General features: G+C 51.7%; 2 protein-coding genes across 4 annotated transcripts in view; one reads left to right on the top strand and one right to left on the bottom strand.

Annotated features, from left to right (window-relative positions):
* PPFIA4 (PTPRF interacting protein alpha 4) overlaps positions 1-10,072 on the bottom strand; it is a 62,666-nt gene extending 52,594 nt beyond the window's left edge. The window contains exon 1 of the mRNA XM_063418706.1: positions 10,017-10,072. The gene's annotated coding sequence lies outside the window, so the exon portion shown is untranslated. The remainder of the gene's footprint in view (positions 1-10,016) is intronic.
* A 3,688-nt stretch (positions 10,073-13,760) lies between these two features.
* TMEM183A (transmembrane protein 183A) lies at positions 13,761-26,881 on the top strand. Of its 3 annotated transcripts, none has more exons than XM_063418462.1 (8): positions 13,761-13,944; positions 14,661-14,750; positions 17,617-17,772; positions 19,904-20,060; positions 21,463-21,643; positions 24,815-24,895; positions 25,545-25,700; positions 26,685-26,881. In XM_063418462.1, exons 1-8 carry the CDS (start codon positions 13,848-13,850, stop codon positions 26,868-26,870), a joined length of 1,104 nt encoding a protein of 367 aa, XP_063274532.1. In that variant the 5' UTR covers positions 13,761-13,847; the 3' UTR covers positions 26,871-26,881. The 3 variants fall into 3 exon arrangements, with proteins under 3 accessions (XP_063274532.1, XP_063274531.1, XP_063274533.1); XM_063418461.1 differs by having other exon boundaries at positions 13,763-13,944; positions 19,901-20,060; XM_063418463.1 differs by lacking the exon at positions 13,761-13,944 and adding an exon at positions 14,018-14,065 and having other exon boundaries at positions 19,901-20,060.
* Positions 26,882-27,092: the final 211 nt, after the last annotated feature.

The raw sequence follows: 27,092 nt of genomic DNA, 5'->3' as shown, positions 1-27,092 counted from the left end.
TGCCTGTCAGGAGGGTGTCAGGAGGAGCGCCAGCAGCACGGCCGGGAATGCAGCCGGCAGAATCCCGAGCGGAAAAGCAGCTGGCATCAGCCGGGAGGGGACACCCATCCCTGTGAGCCCCGAGGGAACACCCGCCCGGGGCGGCCGCGGCCTCGCACGGGAGGCAGGGCAGTGTCGGGGCTGTGCCACTGTCACTGTCACTGTCACGCAGCACTGCGGGGCCGCTCTCTCCCGCTCCCCGCCACGGCAGCTCCATCGCCGCCGGGAGGCCGGGCCGGAGCCGCGCCGCCCCCGCTCTCCCGGCGCGGACACAGCGCCCGTCTCTGATCCCATGCCGCTGGTCCCTCCGGCACTGCCCCGGCTGCCGCGCCGGGAATTCTGCAGCAGGAGCCGCTCGCATTGCCGGCGGCATCCTCCTCTCTTGGCATCTCCCCCAGCGCCTCCCAGGAGCTGCGTTTGCGGACACAGGGCTCCACCCTGCCGCCGGCAGAACCCCGGGCACGGCCCGGCTCCCCCAGCCGAGCTGTGCTCTGCCCCACATTCACACCCGCGTTGTGGCCAGAGTCCTCCGAATCTCACACGATTCCCTTTTTGGGAAGCAAGAAGTGAGAGTCAAACCTCATACGTTTCCTGCCGGAGGTCTAGGGCAGCAGGGACTTGGGAGCTGTGCCTGCACAGAGGTTGGACTTTTCCAAACCCAGATCGTCACCTTCAAGTGGAAAATACAGAGGCAGCACAGGATCTCAGGGGCCACCATCACCTTCAGCATCCTCCTCCCACCATGAGTCTGGACCAGCTGTGCCCTGCCAGTCTGCTCTGGTTACTGGTGTCATCAGCACCTGTCCTGGGCCTGGAAGTCCTCTCATAATTACAGAAGTTTTGGGTACCACCAAGTGCACTCAGCAGCTGCATCAGAGTGATAAGCCTCAAGTCATGCCAGGGGGATGGACAGGGGCAAAAGGAAACCATGAAGGTCCCAGCTGCCCTAGGGACTGGTTAAACTGGGTGCTGACAAACAGCTTCTCATCACGGTTTAGTGGCCACAGTGATACTAAGTCAAAAGTTGGACTTGATGATCTTGGAAGTCTTTTCCAACCCTAATGATTCTATGAGTCCTTGATTCTATGATTTAGGGATAAATCATGCAAATTCTCATCCTTTTGGGAGAACACACTCAGACAAATGTCCAGCTCACGGGTGACCACACAAGAGCTGACCAATGTCACTCTCCATGTGCACCAAGAGAAAAGAGAGAAAGCTCCAGATGCAGACAGCAGCATGGGAAGATCCTTCTGCTTCCTTCCCCACACCAGGGTTTTGGCAATTTGAGGCACTGCAGGGCAGCTCACAAGGAGTCAAAAGCCCTTGGAAGGAGAAAGTCCAGGCATTGAGTGAGGGAGGACCTGACACAGCTTGTCTGACAGACCAGGGTAGCTCTTCCTGATGGGTTACTACATTTGTTCCCAGGCCAGGGCAGAGACAGCCCCTCCCTGGCATCTCCAGTGGTTGGATTTCCTTCGATTTGCAATGGAGAAAGGAAGAAATCAAGCAGCCAGTGTCTGCCAGCTGGTGGGGCTGGTGACTGGTTTCCTCACCTTTCCAGCCTTGAAAATAAACATTATTTTCTTTGTAAGACTGGGGGAATTATCAATGGTTGTGTCCATGGCGTGCCCACATTGCAGCAGGGTGTAGGGCTCCCAGGGAGCAGCCAGCCCTGTGAGTGTGCTCCTCGAGCCCCTGCTCCTACACTGCTGCATTCCAGCCCCCTCACAAACTTCCCAGCAGCAAGCAGGGCAACCACATGGAGATGACAACAGGAAAATCCAAATACCTTACCCATCCAAGGTCTCCTAAAGAAACACATCCCTTTAGAGCATCACTCCTGTTTTACAGCTGAGCACCTCCTAGCTGTGCTGAACTTCCATTTGCACATCCATCCCACATAGCTCTGCTCCGGAATCCCTGTGCCACAAAGCCAGTTTGTCACTTCCCCTCAAGATCACAGCACGTGACATCAGCTCTTGGCTTCATTCATAGTTCACACAGCTCTCACTGCTCTACCACAAGCCAGCGGGGTCAGGAGGTTGAAAGCTGCTGGAGACAAGAGCCTGCTGCCTGCACACCAGCCTGCCCAGTGCCCTGTGAGAACTGGAAACACCAGCAAGCCCTCTGCTTTCACCTACTGAACAGAGACTTAACTCTCAAAGCAGAACAGTTGGTCACCTTTTCTCTATCTCACATCTCAAAGCCAGATGTGAAAAGGTAAATTGTGTATTTACAAAGAAGACAGAACAGACTGCCAGGACATACACAAAGAGTTAACAGAGGGTTTCGAGGATATTTTGCTTGATGCTACATGAAGTCCCCCAAACTCATCCTTTCCTCAATGAGATGGGCCCTCAGTGGCCACCAGAGAAAGTGCCATCATTTCCCTCCTGGACCCCACACCCCTGATTATGAACACACCTCACAGCACAGAGAATAAAGGTAATAAATGTTCATTCATGCCCAAATTGATGCAGCTGCTGCGTTATCTAAAGGCCAGATCTGGAGGGCAGAGTGTGTCCCCCGGGAGCACAGCAGATGTGCTGCAACCAGCCATGAGCAGTATCTGAGGCAGGAATGGAGACTGTGCAATAGCCAAGTCATTGGAGAATTCAAGCGCTGGTATTTTTAGGCAGCAGGAGGAGATGTGGGAGAGCTCTCCCCGTGCAGGCTGATGCCATTTGCTGCAGGGCACTCGGAATGAGATTTATTGACAACGTGTGATTTGAAAGCAACACCGGCACTCCTGGAGAGCCAGGCACTGATCAGCAGTGTGGGGCTCATGGCAACCTCAGTTTAGGAGACAAAATTTCTCTACAAACATGTAAACATGAAGGACACATATAACAAAAGCCATTTCTGCTTGCAGGGATGCTCTGGCTGCCAACTCCAAAAACGGCCACTGTGAAAGTCTGCTAACTAAACTAACTAGAAGCAGATGATCAAAAGCCTGAAAAAATGCTCTTTTTTAAATATAGCAGACCAAAGTGTTGGCTGTAATTGAGTGATTATCACCCAGGTTTTGAGATTGGGGAGATGATTCTCTCTCCATCAAACACAGGCTGCACTCAGGGTGGCACATCTGGATGTCAGACAGGTAACAGCACCAAAGAAAACCATTTCCAGTCAAAGGAAAGACAGCTCAGGTCAGGAGAGATCAGCCTCCTGGCTCTAATTAAAACCTGATGAGTTAAGATGAGTAAAGCCATGTTATTGAGCACATGGTGCATGGAGAGCCCAAGCCCTTGGAAGGGTTCTGGGAGAGGCTCTCCAAGGGATGCTGGCAGTGACCCGAGACTCCATCCCATCTCCCAGTAATGCCACATCTGCTTCCAGGTGCTGTGATGCTGTGGAGGAACATGGACAGCAGCTCTCCACAGGCATATGAGAATCTCCACAACTTCCACACATCCACTCTCTTGCACAGCCAGGTTTTCCAAGCAGCAAAGCTTGAAAATTTGGGTTGGTCAGCACCCCCATGGGTCCTTCAGAGGCTTCAGTTTGCTGCTCCTCTAACCCCACATGGCCTCCTGAACCCTCCCCAGCCTGCCTTAGCCCAAATTGCTGACAGATACAGCCCTGGCTGCAGGAGATGTGGGGGTCGGGTCCCCTTTGCCCATTCAGCAGTGCATCCAGGCCAGACACCCACAGGGGACATCCAAGCTGGACACTCACACTGGGCATCCAGGCCGGACACCCACACTGGACATCCAGGCTGGACACCCACACGGGACCTCCAGGCCGGACACCCACATTGGGCATCCAGGCCAGACACTCACACTGGGCATCCAGGCCGGACACCCACACGGGACATCCAGGCTGGACACCCACACGGGACATCCAGGCCGGACACTCACACTGGGCATCCAGGCCGGACACCCACACGGGACATCTAGGCTGGACACCCACACGGGACATCCAGGCCGGACACCCTCACAGGACATCCAGGCTGGACACTCACAATAGACTTCCAGGCCGGACACCCACAATGGACATCCAGGCTGGACACCCACATTGGACATCCAGGCTGGACACCCACATTGCCTCCACCCATGCTCCAGTCCCACAGCAACCTGGAGGGATGGGATCTCTGCTGCTGCCAGCATCTCTGCACAGGGACACAGCCAACAGTGATTCCATCCTCAGCTGGGCGGGAGACATGCTGGGATGGCAAAGGCTCCAGCAGCACTATGTCCCAGAGATTCCCACCCTGGCAGATCCCAATCCATGACCAGAAACTGGCTGTGGCCACACTGGAATGCGCAGGGAAACATTCCCTTCTGCAGATACAGGATAAAAGCAGGATTTGGCTGTATCACCCTCACACTTGACTCCCACCACCCCTTCCCAAGAGTAGGAGCTCAGCTTCACAGCATTCAGGGAAAGCAAACACAGGTGAGAAAAATCCAGGAGCACCAGAGCCACTATATCCTGCAAAGAAACCGTCCCAGACACTGCAGCCCTTCCCCAACCTTGAAACAACACCATACCCAAAAGAGCCCTGAAACTGCTTCCTGCACTGCCCAAATCCAAGTGTCACCCACGGAGACCCCAGGTGAGCTGGGTACTCCTCGGAAGAGCACAGAGCCTTCCACCATCCCAGGACACAGGGCTCAGGTCTATCCCCAGGGACAGAGGATGAGAGGGCACAGAGCCTGTGTTCCCTAGGACATTTGAGGACCTTGAGTGGGTCCACAGGACACAGAGCCTCCAGGGTGGTTTCTGAGAGCTCCACTGGCAAACAGGAGCATCATCCCCCAATGTCTCCCAGGGAAACCACACCCGCACACGGCACTTGGTGTTATGTGGGGCAGTGTGGGACCAGAATAACTCCTCTCCTGGCTGATCAGCATGTGAATAAATCAGCCACAGCCAAAAATAACCTCTGGACATTTTTTGACTCCTTCCTGGAAAACAGTTTTGGGGGAGATACTTGAAAGAAGCCCAGATCTACTTAGTTACAGCTGCCAGACACTGAATTACAGGACAGATTAAGTGGATTATGGACTTTGTACAAGCCCATCTTTCTCCGCTGTGCCCGCAGCCCCTGGCACTGGGAATGTCTGCGTGGGGAGCAGCTCTAGACACCACCACCAAGCATATTTAACTCATGGTCAAGAGCCTGAGATCAGGTTTGTGACACCTGTGTTAATGCTACAGCGAGGCTATAAACATCTTCCCAATTCTGGAATCAGAAAGGCCAGGCTTTGGCAGGAGAAAATCCACATGAGGATGCTCTGCACTAATGAGACTCTGAAAAGGTGAGAGTTGGGCTCAGGCCAGACATCCCCTTCTCCCAGGCTCCAGCCATCCCATGTTCCACCCAGCTCCTTCCTCTGGGCTATAGACTCCTCGGGCACCCCACGGCTGCAGAGTGTTTGCCCTGTCCAAGCACATCACATTATGATGTGGCCATGGGACAATCTGGAATTGCAGAGAAAATTCCAGCAGGAATTTCCACCAGGAAAGGGTGGAAATAAGAAGTTTAAATGCATGAACCTGGCCCATGGGCAGCAATTCCAGGAGGGGGCTCCTTCCCTGCCTTGTCATCCTGCCCTGGTGAGGGATGCTGCCCTGGCGAGGGATGCTGCCCTCTCTGGAAGGCGGCATGTGGAATGCAGGCAGGAAGAGCCTCCTTCCTTCCCTCCCTGCCGCACACCCCCGCGGCCCCGCGGCCGCTATTTAAAGCACTCGGCCACGCTGCCAGCGCCTCCCTCCCCACGGAGGAGCTGGGCTCTGGCCCCCGCGTTCCCTGGCACGGCTCTACCACCGGCACCAGGGGCTCGGCACGGCAGCAGCTGCAGGCGAGAGGCACGAGGCAGGAAAAATCCCGGGGAACTGCCCTCTTCTGGAAACCGCTCGACACGGACAGGAGGATGGGGAAACGAGCTCTCATCTGCCACTTGTTTTCTTCTTTTTTTAATTTTTGGATGCAATTAGAGGCAGCCACTCAGCCGGCACCTCCTCGCGCTTGCTAAGAGAAGTGTGGCAGGAACTGAAAACCAGGAGCAGAAAAAAAATAATCTGCATTTCAGATAAATTCCAGCCTTGTCAGTCCTGCAGGATTACCGAGCTGGAGACAGCGACCCTCGAGCTGCTTAAAACATCAGGGTGAAGATTCAGCTAGGGAAGGGCAACGTGGAGGACACAGGGTCAGTCACCTACTGGCCAGTGGCTTTTGGAGAAGGTTTGAGACCTAGCTTCCAGGTGCTCCTGTGGGATGCGAATCACTGCCCTGCCAGTGCTGCCCATGGCTGAGAGGCAGCAAGGCTGCTCAAGGCACAGATTGGCACAAAAATATGAGAGAGATGAGCAGCCACTTCATTCATAAAACCACAGAATCATAGCATGGCTTGGGCTGGAAGGGACCTTAAAGCTCAGCTCATTCCAACACCCTGCCATGGGCAGGGACACCTCCTACTAATTCTAGGTTGCTCCAAGCCCTGTCCAGCCTGACCATGGACGCTTCCAGGGATTCAGGGGCAGTCCCAGCTTCTCTGGGGAACCTGTGCCAGAGATTCACCACCCTCACAGGGAGGAATTCCCTCCCAATATCTAATCTAAATCTCTCTTCTTTCAGTGAGAACCCTCTTGTCCTGTCACTCAGTTTCTTTATGCAGAATCCCTCTCTAGCTTCCTTGTAGCCCCTTCACACCCTGGAAGGGGCTGTGGGGTCTCTAGGCTGAACTGCCCCAGCTTTCTCAGCCTGATTCCTCAGGACATCCTCACCCTACCAATGAAGTCAGAGTTTTTACCCTGTCCCCACAAGGGTTTCAACCTGCTTCACCACACAACAAACAGAAATAAAATCCAATTATATCAGCATAACTTTTTTTAGCAAAAAACCTTGAATCATTTTCCACAACTTCTGCTCCAGATGGGCCCAAGCACAGACCTGTTCCCCAACACTGCAGTTGTTACATGTGATATTTTCCCTCCTCCCTCCCAAATGCCAGCCCGTGTGAGCACACCCACACGGGCACCCACCTCCAAGCCTTTAGTCTGCTTAAAGAGGAGGCCTTTAAGCACTGAAAACTCCCAACCACATCCTCCAGGAGCCTGGCCAAGGCTTGGACCCACCTGCAGGGCCCACAGCAGAGCCCTCAGCCTGGGTTAGGTCTGTCACCCCACACCTGGTGCTTGGCACGTCCTAGAAATCACCCATAAGGAGGGTGCTGTCATTCACACCTCTCTGGGAGGCAAGCTGGGCAATGGATCCAACAGCCTTATCCTCCAGTTAATATTCAGAGACCTCACAGCTCAGTTTTGGGAGCCATCTGGGAAACCTCTGGCTCACCAAATCATTCTGTAGGAGGAAATTAATTGTGAATTAAGGTTTCAAGGTTAGATAAAGAATACAGTATCTTTCTGCTTTGCTGGAAACCCTGAAATGGCACTCCCCAAGCAGAGGATAGACACTCATGTCAAGGTCTCTCCATGTGTACAGAGTGGAGCCCTCCAGAGGTATTCCCAGCTGGGCCCCAATTTGAGTTCAGCTCCCTCTGAGGCTCCAAGAATGCCTGTGCCAACTCCAGTGTGAACTTCCAGCTCCAGCACAGTTTTAGGCTCTTTCCCAGCACTAACTCAGGACCTCCACATCCTCACCCAGTACAGCAGGACCCATCAACTCACACTCAGCCTCCTCCTCAACCTTGTCCTCATTCCCAGCCCTGAGTGGGAGCTGCCCCAAAGGACAAGAAGTGCAAAAAGGTCCCTCCAAAGAGGCAGATGAGAAGGGTTTCAGCAGAGGTTTTATCTCTGGTGTTTCTTGAGACAGCTGAGACAGGCAGGAATCCAAATCTCCCACATGTCCAGTCCCTCTGCATCTGCACTGGAGCTGCTGCCATGCACTGGAGCTGCTCTCATGCACAGCTGGACCAAGCCACCAGTGCGGAGCAAGAGCCCCTCACTGCAAAGACACAAATGAGATGTTTAATCCCACATCTACCAAGCTGAGCTGGCCATTCCAGAAAGCCAAATCTGTCCATCAGTCCCACCACTAGTGTCTCAGGAACCTGCCAGTTCAGAGGCACTCCCACCCTTCTGTTGGTGACACAGGTCCCAGAGAGCCTCTGGTCTGACTGCTGGGAAAAAGCTGCAGGAGGAGCAAGCACTGAAGCTGGGAAGGCACCTGTGCACCTGAGCACCACAGGGTGCCAGGGAGATGGCAGCAGGGACCTGTGCTGGTAGCTCCCTGTCAAGTCTCCAGGGAAGCCCCTAGAGATCAGTCCTGTTCCCCAACCAGCACGCACAGGGAGCAGCACACTGTGATGTACCCAAGAGCACAGGTACCTGAGACTCTCAGACCATCAGAGACACAAAGACACCAACTTTCCATCTCCTGCTGCATGGGCTGCACAACCAAGAAACTCCCAAACCACAAAGGCACATTCATCCAGGTCCTAAACTCTTAGCTCATGCTTGCCTCTGGACTAGCTCCTGCTCACACAGTGGCTTGGTGGTATCAAATCCACCAGGAGAACCTCATTCCAGCATCCAGCAGATGGTGGCAAACGAGCTAAAATGAACATTTTGCCAACCCTGACTTGGCCAAAAACAGGGCCTCCCCTGAAGGGTTTGCACAGCTTTAACAAAACCCAGCTCCCTAAGCCAATTGCTGCTCTAATGATGCAATTTAGGGGATAAACAAGCCCTTCAAGGCTGGTTATTCAGGAGCAAATGGTGCTGTCTGGAGGCAGCTTGCTGCAGCTGTGATGACACCAGCTAACAGAGGCTGCAAACCAGTGTGGGCACAGCTGGAGCTAGCCAGGCTGGCCGGATGCTCTGCTGCTCTGGCCCCGAGCACATGGGCCAATGTTCAGGCTGAACCAGATCCATGAGCATCTTCCCAGGTTTGAGCTGGCCCAGCTTGGCAGGTATTTACCTGGTGCTGAGCTCCAGGAGCATCTGTGTGGCAGCATCCCCACAAGCCAGTCCAGCCCAGAGCTTGGAGCCAGGCAGATGCTCAGTGCGGCTGACACAGAGCTCGGCACTGGGTGGATGCTCCAGAGCTGGAGGCAGCACTGAAGAGACAGCACTGGGAAATCAGAGGAGCAGGAGAAGGCCATGGTAGGACCAGGCTCACCAGCATTCCTGCCCTCCCCTCACTGTAAGGTAGAAGCTGGGGGAGGGGATGCAAAGGGACAGCTTGGGAGCATATCGGGGGCTGCCAGGGTCAGAGAGCAGCTGAAAATCAAGGCCCCTTCTCCCTGCTCCTGGATTAAGAAATCACTGCCCCCTCCCTGCCCCTCATACCATGCGGCCTCGGGGGATGTGCCCACCCCTTCACCCCCTTGCCTGCACATCCACTGGTGATGGGGCAGAACATCTTCCCGGCTCTGCCCCCGAGCCAGTGGACTGAGGGGGGCAATCCTGGCTCAAATGCCCGGTCTGCGGGTAAAGCTGGGGCACAGCAAGACCCCCCTCCAACCCAGCTCAGGGTGAGAATGACACCTCCCAGCTCAGACTCAGCCCAAAGGAAACGGGGGAGCTCAGCATACCCTGACTCAGACATCCCCTCCAAGGGATAACGGGGTGGGAGATGAAGCCCCTCCGGAGCGACTCAGCCCCTTCCGGGGGAGGCAAAGCATCCCCTGAGGCACGGCACAGCTGAGCATCCCCACTGCGGCCGCGCCCGAGGGGCAATGGGGAGCATCCCCGGGGCGGGGAGGGAGGAGAGCACAGCATCCCCGGGGGTAGGCAAAAAGGGCAGAGCCCCCCGAGTCCAGCCCCAGCGGGGGGGGGGGGGGGGGCCTGACCATCCCCACGGGGGGGCCAAGCATCCTCTGGGGGGGCAGCAGAGCATCCCCCGGAGATGCAATACGGGTAGAGCCCTCCGGGTCTGGCCCCACCGGGGGAGCTGAGCACCCCCTGGGCAGCCCCACAGAGGTCACGGGGGCAGAGCTCCTCCCGGGCGGCCCCGCGCGGGACTGAGCATCCCCCGTGGGCAGCGCGGCCCCGCCCGCACTCACCGCCCGCCGAAGTCGCTGGAAGCCGCCGCTGCCGCCGCTGCCGCCCCGCCCTGCCCCGCCCACTGCGTCACCGTCCCCGCCTGGACACGCTCCCGGCCACGCCCCCAAGCGGCCACGCCCCAGGGGAGGGGGTCGGGGGTCAGGGCGGGATCTGGGGCCGGGGGTCCTCTCGGAGAGAGGAACCTCCCTGGGGGCAGGATCCGCCTGGAAAGGTGAGGGACACCCCCTCTTTGGGCGTTAGAAGACATTCGGGAGCGACAGGAATCCCCCCTGGGGAACTCTCCTTGAGGGCAGAAACCTCCTTGTGGGGCAGGAATCCCCCCAGGAGGACAGAAAACTCTGAGGTGGGGCAGAAATGCCCCTCTAGGAGCAGAGAACTCTCTTGTAGGAACGGTTCCTCCCTGGGGGAGATACAGGAATCCCCCTGGAATGGACAGAGAACTCTCCTGGGGGCAGGAACCTCTTCAGGGTTTAAAAGCCCCTATAGGGGCAGGACTCCTCAGGGGTCTTGTCCAGCCTCGGAAGGAGGGAGGCAGAAACAGACCTTGGCTGTGGCATGTCCCAAGCCCTGGGTGCCCATTCCCCTACAACATGTAGGGAGCAGCAATGGGGCCAGGCAGTGACCTCCAGACTCTGCCACAGCCCCTTTCTCATCTTGCAAGGCTCAGTTCGAAGCCCTGGGGGGGATGAGATGTATCACCCCGGGCTCCCCTCAGGAATAGTCTTCAGCGTCATAAATGGGATTTGGTACAGAGGGCACCGATGAACTTCAGTGGGAGCAGGCAAAAGCCCAACTGCTCTATCATGCTGCCCTGCATAGGGGCATCATTAACAAACAGTTAATTGGGGGGCCTTGGAAACAGCCCCTGGCACAGCCTTGGGGATCCCTCAGCAGTCCTCACCCAGCCTACCAACGAGGAGCTCCTTTCTGTGACCCCACTGGGAACAACTGGGATCAGTAGCATCATCCCAAGGCACCACCTTCCTCTCTCCAGGAAGGACATTGAGCTCATCCTCAGGATTTTTGCTGGAGGACCCTGGGGAGGTCTCACATAAATGCCTCAAACCCAAAGGAGGAGGGAGTCTGCTGGATCCACCCACCCGCCAGACTCAGGAACAACTACCTTCAATCCCAAGAACATTTCATGTTTTCCACATGACAGAGTTTTCTAAGCCAAGACAAGCTTTGCTTTTTAAAAATAATACTGTGATACAGTTCTCAAATAACAATGGTGAATAGGATAATCCAAGGAAAATATTTTCAAGTAAAGAGACAGGTGCAGCCAGCAGCACCAGGATCTGGTTTATTGACTGCCATCTACATTAATTCTTATCCATTGCCTTAAGAACAGATGGATTAGGAATAGTCATTCTGTCAAAGAATGGCCTTTCCTGCCTGGGATGATCAGACGTTTTCTCAATCAAATGTGTTCCTTGCTGATAAAATACCCTTTGTGTATTTAAGAAATGCTGAGAGAAATTGGGTTAGGCAGGGAGGTTATGGACATACCAGCTCCTGGCCATGCCTAGGAAGCAGAAGGAATGTGGATTTGTTGGATTTGTCCATATTCCATGCTTTATCCTGCTCTGGGGAAGCCCAAGAGCTGACACCACAGCTGTGAAAACATCTCACTGTCATTCCAATCCTCTCCTGAAATTTTGTAGGAAAGGGGCACAGGTGGTAGTGCAGCATTCTGGAGTGGTTAGAGCCATTGAGGGAGAATGGGGCAGGGCTGGGCTCTTTGGTCACTGTGTAAACCCCAAAGGAGGGGAACAGGATTCCACCAGCTTGCCCAGTTTACCGCAGGATTCCCAGCCAGTTCCTGGCAGTGCTCAAATCCCCATGTGTGCAGGGCACAAGCCCTCAGGGGGACACCGACCTTGAAATCACCATCAGGCCCTGGGCTGCCAGTCGTGATTTCCCTTTGCTGATTCCTTGGAACAAATTCCTCCCCCATGGGACGGCACCATTCCTTCAGTAAGCTCCGAGCACTCGTTTCAGCACTAAAACTAGCAAATACAGTTTACAGCTGGTGGCCACCCATCGCTGCTCCCACCACAGAGGTGTGGGTGATACTGGGAGCCCACTGCTCAGTGGGTGTCTCCCGGGAGTGTTCCAAATCCTCTGAAATCATCAGGATAAACCTCTCCAACACGCTTTTTAGTGTCAGTGGCATTACTTTATTCTTGGCCAGGGTGTGTCTGGCCAATAGAATTCCAGCCTCCTCACAGACAGAAATACAAAACTTTTTCACCTGGTCATACATTCACACATTTTTAGGGAAAAAAAAAAAAAAAAAAAAAAAAAAAAAAAAGAGAGAGAGCGAGAGAGAGAAAGAGTTCATTTGTTCTAAATTCCATAATTCTCTTATAAATAACTTTCATTTAATACTATTCTATCCTCTACTGGTTACTGATTTCTCACTTTTGATGTTAATTAGTCCATCTTTTTAGTCTTTTTTGTATCTTTGGAAAGTAGGGACTTTCAACTCATAGATGGAGTCTTAGTTCGCCTCTTCTTTATCTTCAGGTTTCTGGAAAATGTGCTTGCAGACATTTGAATGACATTGAAAGACAAAATGAATAAATTCAATATTCCAGAAGTCCAACCTCACCAATATGTTTTTCTCTCCCAGGCTTTGTTCATTGAAGCATATCAGACTTAGTTTATCAACACTTCAGTACTTTCCCCAGTCTGTGTTCCTACAGAAGTGGCTCATGGTAACTTTGCTAAATGCTGGCAAAGAGTAATTTAAAAATAATACACTATTTATAATTTATATATATATAGGTTATGATTAATTAAAGCAATTAATTAAAAAGTTAATTAAAACAGTTAACTAAAATTATTATTTTAAAGTTCCACCGTTTCCAGCAGGGGGGTGCGTCAGGGCAGTTATCTCAGAGTTCCTCCTTACTGGGATCATCACTCCAGAACCCTTTTTACTGGGTCACCAGTTGGCTCAGCGACCCTCCCTACTGGGAGGATGGGGGAATCCCCTCAGAGCCCCTTCTTACTGGGATGACTGGGAAGGGCAATTATCTCAGAGCCCCTCATTACTGGCAGGACTGGAGAGCGAAGGGGGCTCTCCTTACAGGGAGGACTTGGGGGCAATTCCCTCAGAGATCCATGTTCCTGGGAGAACTGGGGACCCACTTACTCAGAGGCCCTTGTTACTGGGAGCACTGAGGAGCCAGCATCCTTAAAGGCCTTTGTGACTGGGGGGACTGGGGTGCTGTTCACCTCAGGGACCCTCAGTACCGGGAGCACTGGTGTGTGTGGGAGATCCCCTCAGGCGCCCTCGTTTCTGGGAGGGGGCAGGTACCTCACAGACCCTCAGGACTGGACGGAATCCTCTTAGGACCCCTCATTATTAGGAGGACGGGGGCAGGGGGGAAGCCCCTCAGGGCCCCTGTTAATGGGAGAACTGGGAGGGGGCAACCCCTCAAACATCCCCATTACTGGGAGGGGGCAATTATACATCTTCCTTCCTAGGGGCAAATCTCCCCCTAGAACAGGGATCCCTGTTACTGGGAGGACTTGAACGGGGGGGATCTCCTTAAGTGCTCTTGTTACTGACAAGACTATGGGGGGAGGGAGAAACCCTCAAGGATCCTCAATACTGGGCGAACTGGGAGGGGGAATCACCTCCGGGGTCGCCGTTAATGGAACTCTCCGGGGGGATCCCCTCAGCACTGGGAGGACGGGGGGAGTTATGTCACAGCTCCCCGCCGCGGTGACGTCAGAGCGGCGCGCGGTGTCGCGGGGTGACGCGCGCGGGGCGGGCGCTGTGGCGCTGTCCCCGCTGTCCCCGCGGGGCCCGGCCGGACATGGCCCCGCGCGGCCGCCCCGCCGCCGCCGCCATGCCCCGCAGGGGCGCCCGCAAACGCCTCAAGTTTCGCGCCGACGACGTGTGCTCCGAGCGGGGTGAGAGCCGGGCCGGGCCGGGTCGGGCCGGGCTGGGCCGGCGGGGCCGGGCCTGGGCCGCGGCTGAGGGGAGCGGCGCCTGATGAGGGGAGCGGGGACTCTGAGGGAAGGCGGGCCTGAGGTGAGCCGGGCCGAGCTCGGCCCTGCTGGTGCAGGCCTGAGAGGAGGCCTGGACCTGCATTAGGGCCTGAGGGAGGAGGTAGTTGAAGGGCGTGGGCTTGGCCTGGGTGAAGGGGATGAGGGGAAGAAGGACAATCCAGTCTCACCTAGGAGTGAGCTGGGCTCTCTCGGGTTTGTGCAGGCAGAGAGCTGCGTCCAGGAGGGATCCCCCAGCGGGGTTCTGGACGGATGTGTGGAAATGAGACCTCTTTGCCTGTGGAGGAGGAGCCTGGGACCAGAGGATGAGCCAGACTCGAGTTGGGCTATATGAGGGAGAATGGGATTATCATTGGCTGAGGTGGTGGGATAAGGAGAATTGCACTGGGCTGGGCAGGGGCGTGGGTCTTCTGAACCCACCAGACCGACGGTCTGGAGTAGAGAATTGCTGGGGACTCCTGGCCTGCACCTCTCTGCTGAGGCTCATTTTCCTGCTTGTGCGTCTCCTCCTCAAGTGTCTGCTCTAGGGAGTATTGCCTTTAGGCATCATAACTCTTAGCCCTTCTGTCCCCTCGCCATAACCTCTAATCCCTCTGACCCTTGTTTCCCCCTCTCTGCAGTGACGGTGGCAGATTACGCCAACTCAGACCCAGCTGTCGTGAAGTCTGGGCGGGTGAAGAAAGCTGTGGCCAATGCAGTGCAGCAGGAAGGTGAGTCTGCCCTGGGGCCCCAGCCTTCCCCATGCTGTCTTCACGTTCTGCAGGCCTCTGTGTGACATGGGAAGCTCCTCTTCCTTAAACTGAGAAAATGTGTGTCCTTTAGTGCTGACAGTGAGCCTGTGCTACTCTGTAGACAATTGGGTGTTAAGGATTTAGACAGGAGGTTTGCAGAAAGCCTGGTGCAAGAGTTGCTGAGGCTTTGTTAGTGCCTGAGAAGGAGAGGCTTGGGTGTCATCTCCTGCTTGAAGCAGACAATAACATGATAAAAGTCATTATTTCTTTATTACCACATATAAAACTGTAGATAACTTTATTAGTAGGTAAAGTTCTTTCCAGGGAGAGTAAGATTGTGATATTTCTGTCAAACATATGTTGCAAGGAGGTCTTGGGAGGGTGTTGCTGTTTATTTGGTGAACTCTGTAAACAAGGAGCTTTCCTGGAAGGGTAGTGCAGTACTTTGTTACCTACTTCCTCCTGGTCTGGAAGCTTTCTGAACGAACACACCCCACTTGCTTGAGAAATGGTGATGTTTAGGCCTTTTAAATGTATCTGGTCACACATGCTGGAGGTTGATGTTGTGTTGACAGCAATGACTGAACTTTTCATAAAGGGAAGCTCTTGGTTTGCTGCTGAAATCTTGCATTGTTGGAGACAGTATGCGCTTAGCATGAGTGCCTGTCAGGGGCAGTAGTGATGTGAACATCCTCTTCAGCTTGAGTAGCTTAAAAGCTACTACTACCTCCCTCTTTTGTGGCCTCCTTTGTTTGGGGCTTCCCTCTTCCATTCCTGTTCCTGTTCACCCATCTGTGTTCTGTCTCCTTGAGGCAAAGTCCGGCACTTCAGCATCATGCTGGCAAACTGCTGGTGTTCTGTGCTCCTTGCCCCCAGCATCACCTGCTTCATCCAGTTTATCCCCTTTCCTGCTGTGTTTCTGGCTTACCCCTACCTCATCCTGGTGATTCCAGGTTGCAGCAGTTTCCTGCCCACCCCTTTCCTAGGTCTTTGCAGTGCTGTCTCAGGGGTTTCCCTTCCGGATTCAGGGATCCTCGGGATCTCCTCCCCAGCCCCAGGGCTGTGCTCCAGCCTTATCTGCTGCAGCCATGACTGTGCTGCAGCCTTATCTGGCCCAGCCTTATCTGTGCATCGTGGAGTGCCACGCGTGGAGACGGGAGCCCCAACCTTTGGCCTTGCTGCTCTCCAGAAGCTTGGCTCAGAGTAAACCCCGTGCTGGGTGTGAGTGCAGCAGGCAGGGCACTTCCCACAGCGAGCATCCCATGGGAGCTTCACCGGCAGGGGAGCCACGCCCAGGAGGAATTTTTCTGGGCTTTTTTTCCTCCCCCTTCTAATGCTCAAGATGGGAGGATTACAACAGTGAGGTGAAGAGAGGGTTACACTGCTCAATGTACTGTCCTGTTGACTCAGAGACTGACTTTTCCGTAGCAGAGTGGGACTCTTCTTCTAAACCCCACTCTGAGTCCCTGTCAGTTATGTCCTCTCTTGCTTGGCTGAAGTTGATATCTTAACTCACTATCATTTGTGTTGCCACCTATTTCACTCTCTTTTTATCTATAAAAGGTCATGTGGAGAGGGCAGTAGGATTTGGCAGTGAGGGAACTAACTGTCATGAATACATACAGGTGCCAGGAAAGCATCCAGTTTACAGTACAAACTGTGCAAAGTGAGGTAGAACTGGTTTAGCAGAGCACTGAGGTGTGTCTAGTCAGTGGGTACAGTCAAGCCCTGTTTGAAGATTATCTTTCCATTTGCTGTCTTTTCATTTTAAAACCTTGTTAGATGGTTAGAAATGAGAATATTTTTCACCTGAGTTTATGTTCGGTTTCTTGTTGTTGTTTTTCTGGTACTCTGTGATTCAAACAGCACATTCTGCTCTTCAGTGGCTCTGGTGACTGCAGTAACTGGAACTGGGATGTGTAAAACCTTCCTGGGCTTCTATTTGTGCTAGGTAGAAATGCTTGAACACCGTGAGCCTCCTCTGACCTCATGGTCATGTTCTATTCTTCACCCAGGCTGGGTTGGAATTCAGCTCTTGAATGAATTTCACAGCCTGTTTGCAAAGCCTTTGTGCTGCTGTGGCAGTGCTGGTGTCTCTGGCTGTGCCTCACAGCTGTAAGGTAGAACCACACCTTTCTTTTTCCAAGACTGTCATTACTTACTCACATGTGGATTTTTGTGCCCTAATGAGCCCTCAGTTTACAGGTAGAGTTTTAAAAATAATATTTCTGAACAGGCATATGTCTAAACATGTCCCCAGATACAGAAAAAAAACCAACTCCAAACTCCAGCTGACTCAACTGGCTGTTTTCTTCACGAGGCCAGAGTCTTTCCCTTCACTAAATTCCAGGTTAAGTGAAACTCCTGTGCACTTGACACAGTTCCAGCCCTGGTGGACTGTGTCATTGGCCACAGGATGTTTGTCCTGCTACAAAGGGAGTGAGTCTTCTCTGCTCATAAAACAGCTCCAGAGCAGGTGCTGGCTCCTGGCTGAACACGGCCATGCAAGGCAACTCTGCTGTTCAGGGAAACCAGTTACCCCTTAGAAAGAGCCTGTTGTTTATTTGGTGTTGTAAATAGCTTCAGCTAAACCAGTGGGATCTGCATAATGTGCTGGTAATCATCCTTATTGTTCATTCTTTAAAACAAGCAGCTGAATAATTATGTTTCCCATTGACTCACCCCTGCTAATCTTTCCCTGACAAGGTAATCCTTGAGCTCAGGATTTATTTTGCTTGTGTCACTCACCAGAATGCTTTAAGGCAGTGGCTACACTGAAGCATCTCCTGAACTTGGATCACGTTTTCCTCTCTGCTGTTGAACTTACTGTCATTTTTCATTCCAGTAAAATCCCTGTGTGGTTTGGAAGCTTCCTGTGTCCCTACTGAGGAAGTTCTCTCCGTGTCAGGAGAGTCCTGTGACAGCAGCGATGAGATGGATGCCAAGGACAGCATCAATGGGAGGGCTGCCTCGAGGAAAAAGAAGAGCAAAAGGCACAAAGGTGTGGTCACCTGCCCTTCTGTGGCTCTGTGGGCTCCTGCTGCATGTCCTGCGTGGGGGATGCTCATGCTGGGGATTTACAGGATGGTCATGGGGCTCTTGGAGCATTCTGAAATTTGTATGTGCACAAAGACATTCCAAGGGTTTAGTCACTTGTAAATCTGCTGGCACTTGGTTACAGGAGCTGTATTTGCACAAAGGCAGAGCCTGGGAGATGAAATCAGAGCCTGTGAGCTCCTTGCTTTTAGCAAATGTCCTTCAGCCTTGGAAAACAAACACTGCTATTCCAAAGTTGTGCTGCTTTGCCGCTGGCTTTGTTGCTTCACTGAACGTGGGGTGGTGGCAGGAGGTTTGCTCTGGGGTTGAAGTGCTGCTGTCAGTGATGCAGTTGTTGGCAAAACACAAGTTCTGCTTTCAGTGTGTTTCCAAGGCTGTGATTTGTTACAAATGGGTTTAAAGGGCTCTTTTTCCAGCAAGGAAGTGTATTTGATCCTAGTAGCATCATAATACATTAGTTCAAGGGAGATGTATCCTTCAGCATTTACACTTTGTGCAACTCCATAGAAATCCGTTGACAATGCAGTGTAAGCAGCAAACAGCTCTGCTGGACTGGGGAACCCTGAAGAAGTTTCTAGTAACAGGTTGTTTTCAGTTTGAGAAGCAAATTTTAACCAGTTTTCTTGAGCTTAATAGCAATTTATGTAGCACGTGATCATCCACCACAGACTGAAGGTGGACAGAACTTCCTCTGGGAAGGGAGTTAAGAGTTTAACCTCTTGTATTAAGGCATCCTTCAGAATGCTGGCAAAATAATATCTGAGTGACTGGAGCTATGAGACTAAGACAATATTCTGTTCTATTACAGCCTTGTCTTGTTTAGGGAAGAAAAAACAGCATAGAACAGTGATGCTTCTGGCTGCCCTCTTGAGATCAGCAGTGGGGAATCTGATGGCTTCTTAAGTCAGAGCTGATGCAGCAGAGTGGGTGCAGCAGCCCGTTGTGGGTGTGGCTGCCATAAATCTGAAGTGCTCTGGGGAAATGATCATGTCCAGAGTTTTCTTTGGCCAGTATCACATGAGGTTAAAGAACTGCCCTTTGTATTAACCTGCTGTCTCAGGGTTAGATCTGGCATCCTCAAGTTCCCAAACACCTCTTCTGTGCCAGAGACCTCACAGCAGCTTTTCCTATTAGCACTATGGACAAGTTATGTTTTCCTTTTCTGTTCTTAACCTCCCTAATGCTCAGTATTGTTCACCTACTTATATTCTTTAAAAATATTCTTTACATGTGGTGTAAACTACAAAACACTCCAGGAATGAAAGGAGTGTGAGCCCTCAGTTCTGGCTGAGCAGTTCTGACACCTCTGAGAGGAAGAGCAGGCCATTCTCTCTGTCTGAATTGCATTAAAAATTCCCATCCAAGAAGCTTTAATGAAATTAAGAGATTTGAGAAAAGCAGCTGATTGCCAGATGCAGAACAGAATTTTCCTCCCTGACAGAGCTCCTATCAAAACATTGTGACCACTGGAACAAAGAATTGACAAGCCTGGGTGTATCAATGATCTAAGTCTTCAAGTGTGAAGCAATTGTAGTGACCTGTTGAATGTGCCCTTTTGATTAAAAATGCAAGAGGGAGCTTGGCCCTCTTTTACATAAAGTTGCCTCTTTATTTTACATCAAATTTTTATTTCCCAACTTCAGTATGGTATTTCAGCTGTGACAGGGTCAGGCATTGAAACAGGGTCCAGAAAAGCTTTGTGGTTTCCATCCTTGCACAGAGAACTCACTTGGATAAGATGCTGAACAAAATGACCTAATTCTTAGTGCTTTGAGCTGAGCTGCTGGATTAGAAACCTCCAGAGAACCCTTTCAGCCTGAATTCCTTTATGGATCTGCCACTTTGCACACTTGTGCAGCAGGGTTAACAGTGGCAGGTGTCCAGCATGAGGGAGGTGTCGTGGCTGTGTGGACACTGATGGGAGTGGGCAGCAGGGCCACTGAGGTTGTGTGGACTGGGGCTTGGGCTGACTCTGTGTGTGTAATTCAGCGGCCCAGTGTGCAACAGGTGTCTCTAGGTGGGAATTGGTGCAGATGTGATGTCCTGTGCTAATACACCCTCACTGCCTTTAGAAGATGCTGAAGGGGGAGGAGGAGAGGAATATCCCATCGATATCTGGCTGCTCCTGGCTTCCTACATCCGCCCTGAGGACATTGTCCGGTTCTCTCTGATCTGCAAGAAAGCCTGGACTGTCACTTGCACTGCTGCCTTTTGGACCAGGCTCTACAGAAGGTGAGCCTCTAGAGAGTTTTTAAACTGGTTGTGGGAGGTTTCAGTAGAGAGCAGTTCTCTGCAGAGCTGGAAATAAGGGAATAATTCCCTGTAGGCCTGGGCCTTGTGTTTGAACATAGACATGGTGATGTGGGCTTTTCTTGGCAAGGGGTTGTGGAATATTCTTCTCCCTCAAAGACAAGCTGGTAAAGCTGGGGTTGTTCAGCCTGGAGAAGAGAGGGCTTGGGGAAGACTTCCCTGTGGCCTTCCAGTACCTTAAGGGGGCTTATAAAAGGGAGGCAGAGGGACTTCTTATATCGGTGGGTGGTGACAGGACAAGGAGTAATGGTTGTAAAGGGGAGAGGGGAGGGTTATATTGGATGTTAGGAAAAAATTCTTGGCTGTGAAGGCAGTGAGGTCTTGGCACAGATTTCCCAGAGAAACTGTGGCTGTCCCATCTGTGGAAGTGTCCGAGACCAGGCTGGAGCACCCTGGGATAGTGGAAGGTGTCCCCGTCCATGGTGGGGGGTGGAATGAGCTGAGCTTTAAGGTTCCTTCCAGCCCAAACCATAATAAGATTCTAATATCACATCTGCTTTGGATCAGGAAATGGATCTCTGTGGTGTATTCCTGTATGCTCCCTGTAAAATCTCAGAGCTTTGTGTCCTTTTCTGCTTGCCGTGGCCCAACACTTGTATACATCAGCCTCTCCAAGTGTGTATGGCATGGTCAGTGTGGAAAGGCAAACATCACTGATGGACAATTTGCCCTGCCTCAAGCTCTGATCACAGCCACCTCCCTGTAATTGGGCCATTTTGGAGCTGTATAGTGACAGGAGTGAGTGAAAGCAAGGAGGGCAAAGGGGTAGTCAACACTTGATACAAATTCTTCTGTCCCAGTGCATGCCACCGGGGTATTCCTTCAGGAGAGAACATTTTCTTCACACACCTGTTGCCCAGGAGGCACATGCAGTGGGGGCACAGAGTAGAGGTCACCCTCACCCCTGTTTTTTAGTGTGACATTCCCTAGCAAGGGCTCCTTTGGAATGTGATCAAGGAATAGCCCTTGAGGGCAGGCATTCAGGCGACTCAGGCAGTGCTGAGAGCTGCAGTCAGCTCAGCTGGGAGTCCCTGGGAACCTGCAGCAACCTGCAGCCTGCAGCTCCATCCCCAGCTGGTCTCTAGGCAGACTAGTAGCCATTGGGAATTGTAGCAGGATGTGTGGGCTGGAAGCCTGCCTGGTGCAGGTCAGGGCTTTGAGGCTGCCATGTGACGTCCCGTCAGCAGCATAACCCCCTCTCAGCCTTCAGAGTTTACCAGAGTCCAGTGGTCAGTCAGATGTGGAGTTTTCCTGTGACAGAGCTCTGTCCCTGCCCTGCCCTGGCTGTGCCCTGGAGTTGACACCATTCCTGTGGGTTCTGCAGGCACTACAGCCTGGATGCGTACCTGCCCCTGCGCCTGCGCCCGGAGTCCATGGAGAAGCTGCACTGCCTGCGCGCCTGCGTCATCCGCTCCCTGTTCCACATGTATGAGCCCTTCGCCGCCCGCCTCTCCAGGAACCCCGCCATCCCAGACAGTACTCCCAGCACTTTAAAGAATTCCAGAGTAAGTGGCATCACTCAGGACCTGGGATTTGTATGAGATGTTGCTGTTTCTGTTTGGTTTGTATTTTTCTTTCTAGAAGAAAAGCAAATACTGTGGAGATGGTCACCAGTGAAGCTGTGGAGTAGGATGGTCACTAACTGGGTATTCTCAGTGGGATTTGTAAAAGTGGGCTGGTTACTTGTACCTGTGCAGTTACTCTTTGGAGTAACTTCTGTCTAAGTCCTACACTACACCGTTTTAACCAGCAAAAGGGCTCTGGTTTCACTGGATGTCAGAACTGCCAGGAATGTTTGCAGCACTTCCCTTCTCTGAACGAGCCTCCATAGGATCAGCTTTTATATGTTTTGCTTTATTCTGACACTGTCAGAGCACATCTCTCTGTAACAGGCCTCTGGAGAGCTCAGGAGTGACACTGATGCCAGGAGTTGTGTCACCCTGCTTTCCTGCAGGTCATCCATGGTCTGGTGTGTGGGTGAAGCAGGGTGGTGATGCTGGGGTGAGCATGGCAAATGTGCAGAGCCAGTGTCTGCTTTGGGACTGGGCTGCACTTGCGTCGGGTTGTGAAAGGTTTGTCTGTGGTGTGGGCAGGTAATTCCCTGCACTATCCCAGCTTGCAGCACTTGCATATCATTGCACTCTAGTTGCTGTTGACCATTAACTCTGAAATGCCTTTGTGTCTCTTGTTTGGTTTTAACTTGCAACTAGTCAATGCTCTGTGAGTGGCTTAAGCAACAATGAATTCTCCACCCTCCAAATCAAGGTCAAAAACCTGTTGAATGAGGTTTTTGGAGCCAAACTGAAGTGGGTTTTGTTGAGGAGTTATTCTTTCTTTGCTATTCAAAATAGAGGAGCCTCATCTATCTGTACGTGACATCTCACCCTCCTTCCTTCTTCTCCCTGTCATAGGCTGTCATAGGCTCGGGGAGCATCCAGCAGCACACAGGAGGTGGTGCTGCAGCACAGGGAAAAACACATGGCTCTGTGTGTGCTTCTCTTCCTGAGTCCCCAAGTTTGGGATCTTCATTCTTACCAACTGAAAAAGCAAGACACTTTGAGGAAATTCCAGTAGTCCTGAGCCCAAGCTCCCACTGCTCGTGGTTGCAGGAGCTGGAACCCTGAGGCGGTGCTGGCAGGCTTGGCATTTTGGGAGGATTCCTGGTGACATCATAACGGCTTTGGTGCCCACTGCTAGTGCTTCTCCTGTACTAACAGTTGGACAAGGATCCTTTAAGTGCAGTCTTTCATTGTTCAGCTTTTAAAAAAGGAAATTAAATGGGAATGAGACTTTGTCAGAGCAGTAGAGGTTTGACCTAACCCCTTGCAGCATGAAAGAGCCATCCTGAGTCTGGTCTTGCTGTACCGTTGCACTGCAGGACTCTGAGCTCCACCTGTGGGACTGTGCACAGAAATTCCTCAGTACAGAGGGTTTGCAGGGGGACCTGGCAGTGCCTCCCCACGTTATGGCTTTCCTGGGCTTTGGTCGTACCTTTGTGGGTTGCTGACACTAACGGCAACACCTACCTAAACTGCATGTGGCTAGAGGAGAGCCCAGCCCCGGGTGTGATCCAACCTAGCTTTTCCTCTTTAATTTCCTTTTTTCTTTCCCTAGCCTAGCTTGTGTGGGACACTGGAGCCGTTATGGTGTCAGCAGAGGTGTTTGCCCTTTAAAGACACCCCATTATTTTGGGCGGAGCGGCAGCCGCACGGCGCGTCTGAAGGGCAGGACGGCTGACCCGAGGACGACATCCTCTGCCCCTTAGGAGGTACTGACCTTTCGTGATTCACTACTTGCCATGACCAAACAGGTTGCTAGACCAGCCTGTCTCTGCAGGTGAACTACAAATGCCACTGATGGTGGAGTTCAACTCAGCAGCATCTGCTGCTCATCTTAGTTAAAGGATCTGGAGAATGTTTTTATTGGAAAAACCCCTGAGGGCTGCTTTCTCCTAGGTGGAAGTTATTCCATGCATGTTTCTGAGCTTTACTTCGCAGAGCTTTGTTGTTCACCTCATGAACACTGTGGAGATAAAAGGTCCTTTAAGGACTCTTGTTGGATATGGATATGACTCAGAGTTGAAGTAGAGTCTTGTACCCCTTTGGTCTCTTCAGAGCCCCTGTGGTGGAGGCTGGTTCTGGCTTTGTTTTATTAGGATCACTCCATCCTGGAATGAAGTTAAATGTGTGGTTTGCCCTGCAACTCAGTCAGGCCTTCTCTCTTCAGGAGAGGCTGTGTATGGATCACAGGAAGTTCTCTTCACCCACATTATTACTCCTTTTCCTGCTGACGCTGATGAAAGATAAGACCAGCTGTGGTGGGCTGGCATCTGTGGTGTGGAAAAGCTTTGAGGGATGGGAGGACTGACTTGCCAGGTTCTTTTCCTGGCTGTTGAAGGCTGGTTGCTTGTATTGTGTCTGGCAGGCAGGGATTTCCCTCCTACAGGAGTTCTTCTGAGCCTTCTGCTCTAGATTGAGCTCCTGGGCTGGAGTCTGTGGCCCACACAGTGATAACTAAGTGAAATTGGAGCAGTCCTGGTGTATGTCTGCATGGGAGGGCAGTGCTGGTGACTTCTGAAGCTGTTTGAGGCTGGTTTTTCATTTTCTTTTGAAAGGAGACAGAACGTGGTTAGACCGTGCTGTCCTGGCAGTGTTTTGGACTTGAAAGGATGACAGTCAGTGCTGGTGATGGCAAGGTCAAGGTTTCCATTTGACATCACAGTGGTTTAGGAACTTCTTCATCCATCACCTCATAGCTCATGTACTGGTCTTTGTATTTCCCTCTAGATCCTTTCCTTCTCAATCCTTATTCTGTTCTCCATTGTTCCTCACTTTAGCCTTGTTTGGAACCCAGTTTAATGGGAGTTGCTGGTGGGTGGTAGGGAATGGGTGAATGTGCACCACTCATCTCTGCCCTAGGAAAGGGAAAAGTGGCACAACAGGATTTTGCTATTTGGCACTTCAGTGACTATGTGTTGCATGGAGAGTTGGCCAGATTGAAACTGGGAGATCTACACTGCTGAGAGGGTTCTTTGAACATAATTCATTTGAATAAATGGCTTTAAATTGCTCCTATGTAATTGTGTTTGCAATTGGAAGCCTTTATATCTGTTAAAACTTATTTAAAGTGGTGCTTCTAAGGGTTTCATAATTTTCTGTTTCTTTTTTCTGCCTCAGTGTCTGCTTTTCTGGTGCAAAAAGATTGTAGGGAACAGACAAGAAGCAATGTGGGAATTCAACTTCAAGTTCAAAAAGCAGGTATGAAGAACCAGATCAGCTGTGACTTTTGTTTCAAGCAGAAATTATTTTTCAGGGGGGTAGAAGGGAAGTGGAAGCTTTTTGTCCATTGAGACAGTAAATGCAAACTGATGCCCATGGTAAACTAAAGCACATTGTGGGACTACACTCAGTTTTCAGTCTGTGCTACCAAGACAATTAGAATCCCACATACTTATTTTCTCCTTTGGTAGCCTTTCCCTGCTATAAAATGTGGATAATTTTTTACACCAATTAATCTCATCTTTGGGTCGTCACTACTCTTTGCTACCAAAACCCAGACTGTCTCAATGCAGTGGTCAAAATGTTGACCAAAATCTGAAGCTTCTTGTTATGCCATTGCCAAGATTTCTCAGAGAAGTGAAGACAGCCAGCTACGCCAGGGAAAGCCTGCAGTAGTGGGTCTTGGGAGAAACCAGTAACTTCAGGCAGCCTTGGGAATTGTGCAGATTTCCCCTCTAAAGAAATGGTCCTGCAAATTGCCCATCCTGAGTGATGGTATTTTGTTGTTAACGTGACACTTTGCCCAAACACCTGGGGAGGAGGAGAGACTGCCAGGCCACACTGGGGAGGAGCAGCCAAACCCAGCAGAGGTTCCTGCTTTGCTAAATCAGCCTCTCTTTCTTTCAAGTCTCCCAGATTTAAGAGCAAGTGTTGCAAAGGTCTCCAGCCCCCAATCCAGTATGAGGAAGTGCACACAAACCCAGATCAGGATTGCTGCCTGCTGCAGATCACCACCTTCAACTTCATCTTCGTGCCAATCGTCATGGGCATGACCTTCGCCTTGGTGAGTGGGAGAAAGCTGCCAGGCTTTGCAGATGAGGTTCCTGTAAGGACATGAAGAGGGAACCTGGAATCTGCAGTGTTGGAATCAGGGATCATAGAGCCCAACTCCAGGAATCATACAGGACAACCCCAAGAGTCCCACTCAGTGCCTCTTTTGGGCTGTATAAATCTTACTGCTCTATCAGCAAACCAGTTCTGGGAATGGTATGGTTAATGAAGAGAGGAAATGCTCAGAATCTCAGTTTAACTTCTCAATTTCCATTGGCTGTTCCTTGTTTGGTGCAGTGAATAGACAGGATATAGAGAATCTGTCAGGAGCTGTGGTTGTTCAGTGTCTGGGAGCAGGTCAATTACCAGAACTGCAGCAAGTACAGGAGACAGAGAGCAGCACAAGTGGAAGCCTGCCCCTCACAGGACAATATCTCTTTATGGCAATAAATTCTGAGAGTAAAATCCCATATGAGCAAACTCTTTGCATGTGTGTTTGGTTCCTGACTGGGAGTCAGGGTTTCAGATGTGGCTAGTGTTCAGGAGAGGTTCAGTCTGGCCTCACGTAGGAGTTGGGCAGTGAGTTCCAGATTTCTGATAGCCACTTGCTTCCAGGTTCACTTAAAATCAGACTCATAAAATTACTTAGATTGGAAAAGTCCTTCAAGATCAAGTCCCAGCACTGCAGTGTTCACTCCTAGCCAATGTCCCAAGTGCCAAATCTGCAGGCCTTTTGAACACTGCAAGGAATGGTGACTTCACCACTGCCCAGGTGGCTCCAGTGTTCCTTTACAACCCTTACAGCTTCCAGCATGATTATTTGGGGCTGCCAGCCAGAGAGCCAGTTTGGATCCAGTGCTGTAGCCTTGAGAGTGTTACTGTGAAACACCTTAGAGTTGTACAATTCAGAGGAATTTATAAAATCTAGAAGTGTTGTGTTGAGAGCTCTCTTGGTCACTGTGACTTTCTGAAGCAGCTGTGGTTTCCTCTCTTGCAGTTCTCCATCTCGGTGAGCACGGACATGCGGCACCACCGTGTGCGCCTGGTGTTCCAGGACACACCCGTGCGCAACGGGAAGAAGCCACGTGTGGAGCAGGGGGTGCAGGTGGTGCTGGACCCCGTGCACAGTGTCAGGCTCCTGGATTGGTGGCACCCACAGTACCCCTTCTCCCCAAAGGCTTAGTGCTCTCCTGAGGCTGCAGGAGCCCACAGGGGACTGAATCTGGCAGGCTGAAGAGAATTTCTAGGAACCAGGAAATCCTATTTTTATTTCTGAAATAAATTCTGCAGTCTCCTTACAAGTGGTTGAAGCTGCTGAGCTAGTTTGTATGTATATAACTTCTGGTCAGTAATGAGCAGAGCTGAGTGTAAAGCAGAAACTATTTGTAAACACTTTTATGTAAAA

The sequence above is a fragment of the Prinia subflava genome, chromosome 23 (genome assembly GCF_021018805.1).
Source record: "Prinia subflava isolate CZ2003 ecotype Zambia chromosome 23, Cam_Psub_1.2, whole genome shotgun sequence".
Lineage (NCBI taxonomy): Eukaryota > Metazoa > Chordata > Aves > Passeriformes > Cisticolidae > Prinia > Prinia subflava.
This window is presented reverse-complemented; position numbering and strand designations above follow the sequence as displayed.

Excerpts from the sequence above, each read along its gene's own strand:
- TMEM183A (XM_063418461.1), top strand. The coding sequence starts at position 13,848 with ATGGCCCCGCGCGGCCGCCCCGCCGCCGCCGCCATGCCCCGCAGGGGC. Across the intron at positions 17,773-19,900 it reads GAAGAGCAAAAGGCACAAAG|AAGATGCTGAAGGGGGAGGA; the intron begins GTGTGGTCACCT and ends CACTGCCTTTAG. Across the intron at positions 25,701-26,684 it reads TGGGCATGACCTTCGCCTTG|TTCTCCATCTCGGTGAGCAC; the intron begins GTGAGTGGGAGA and ends CCTCTCTTGCAG.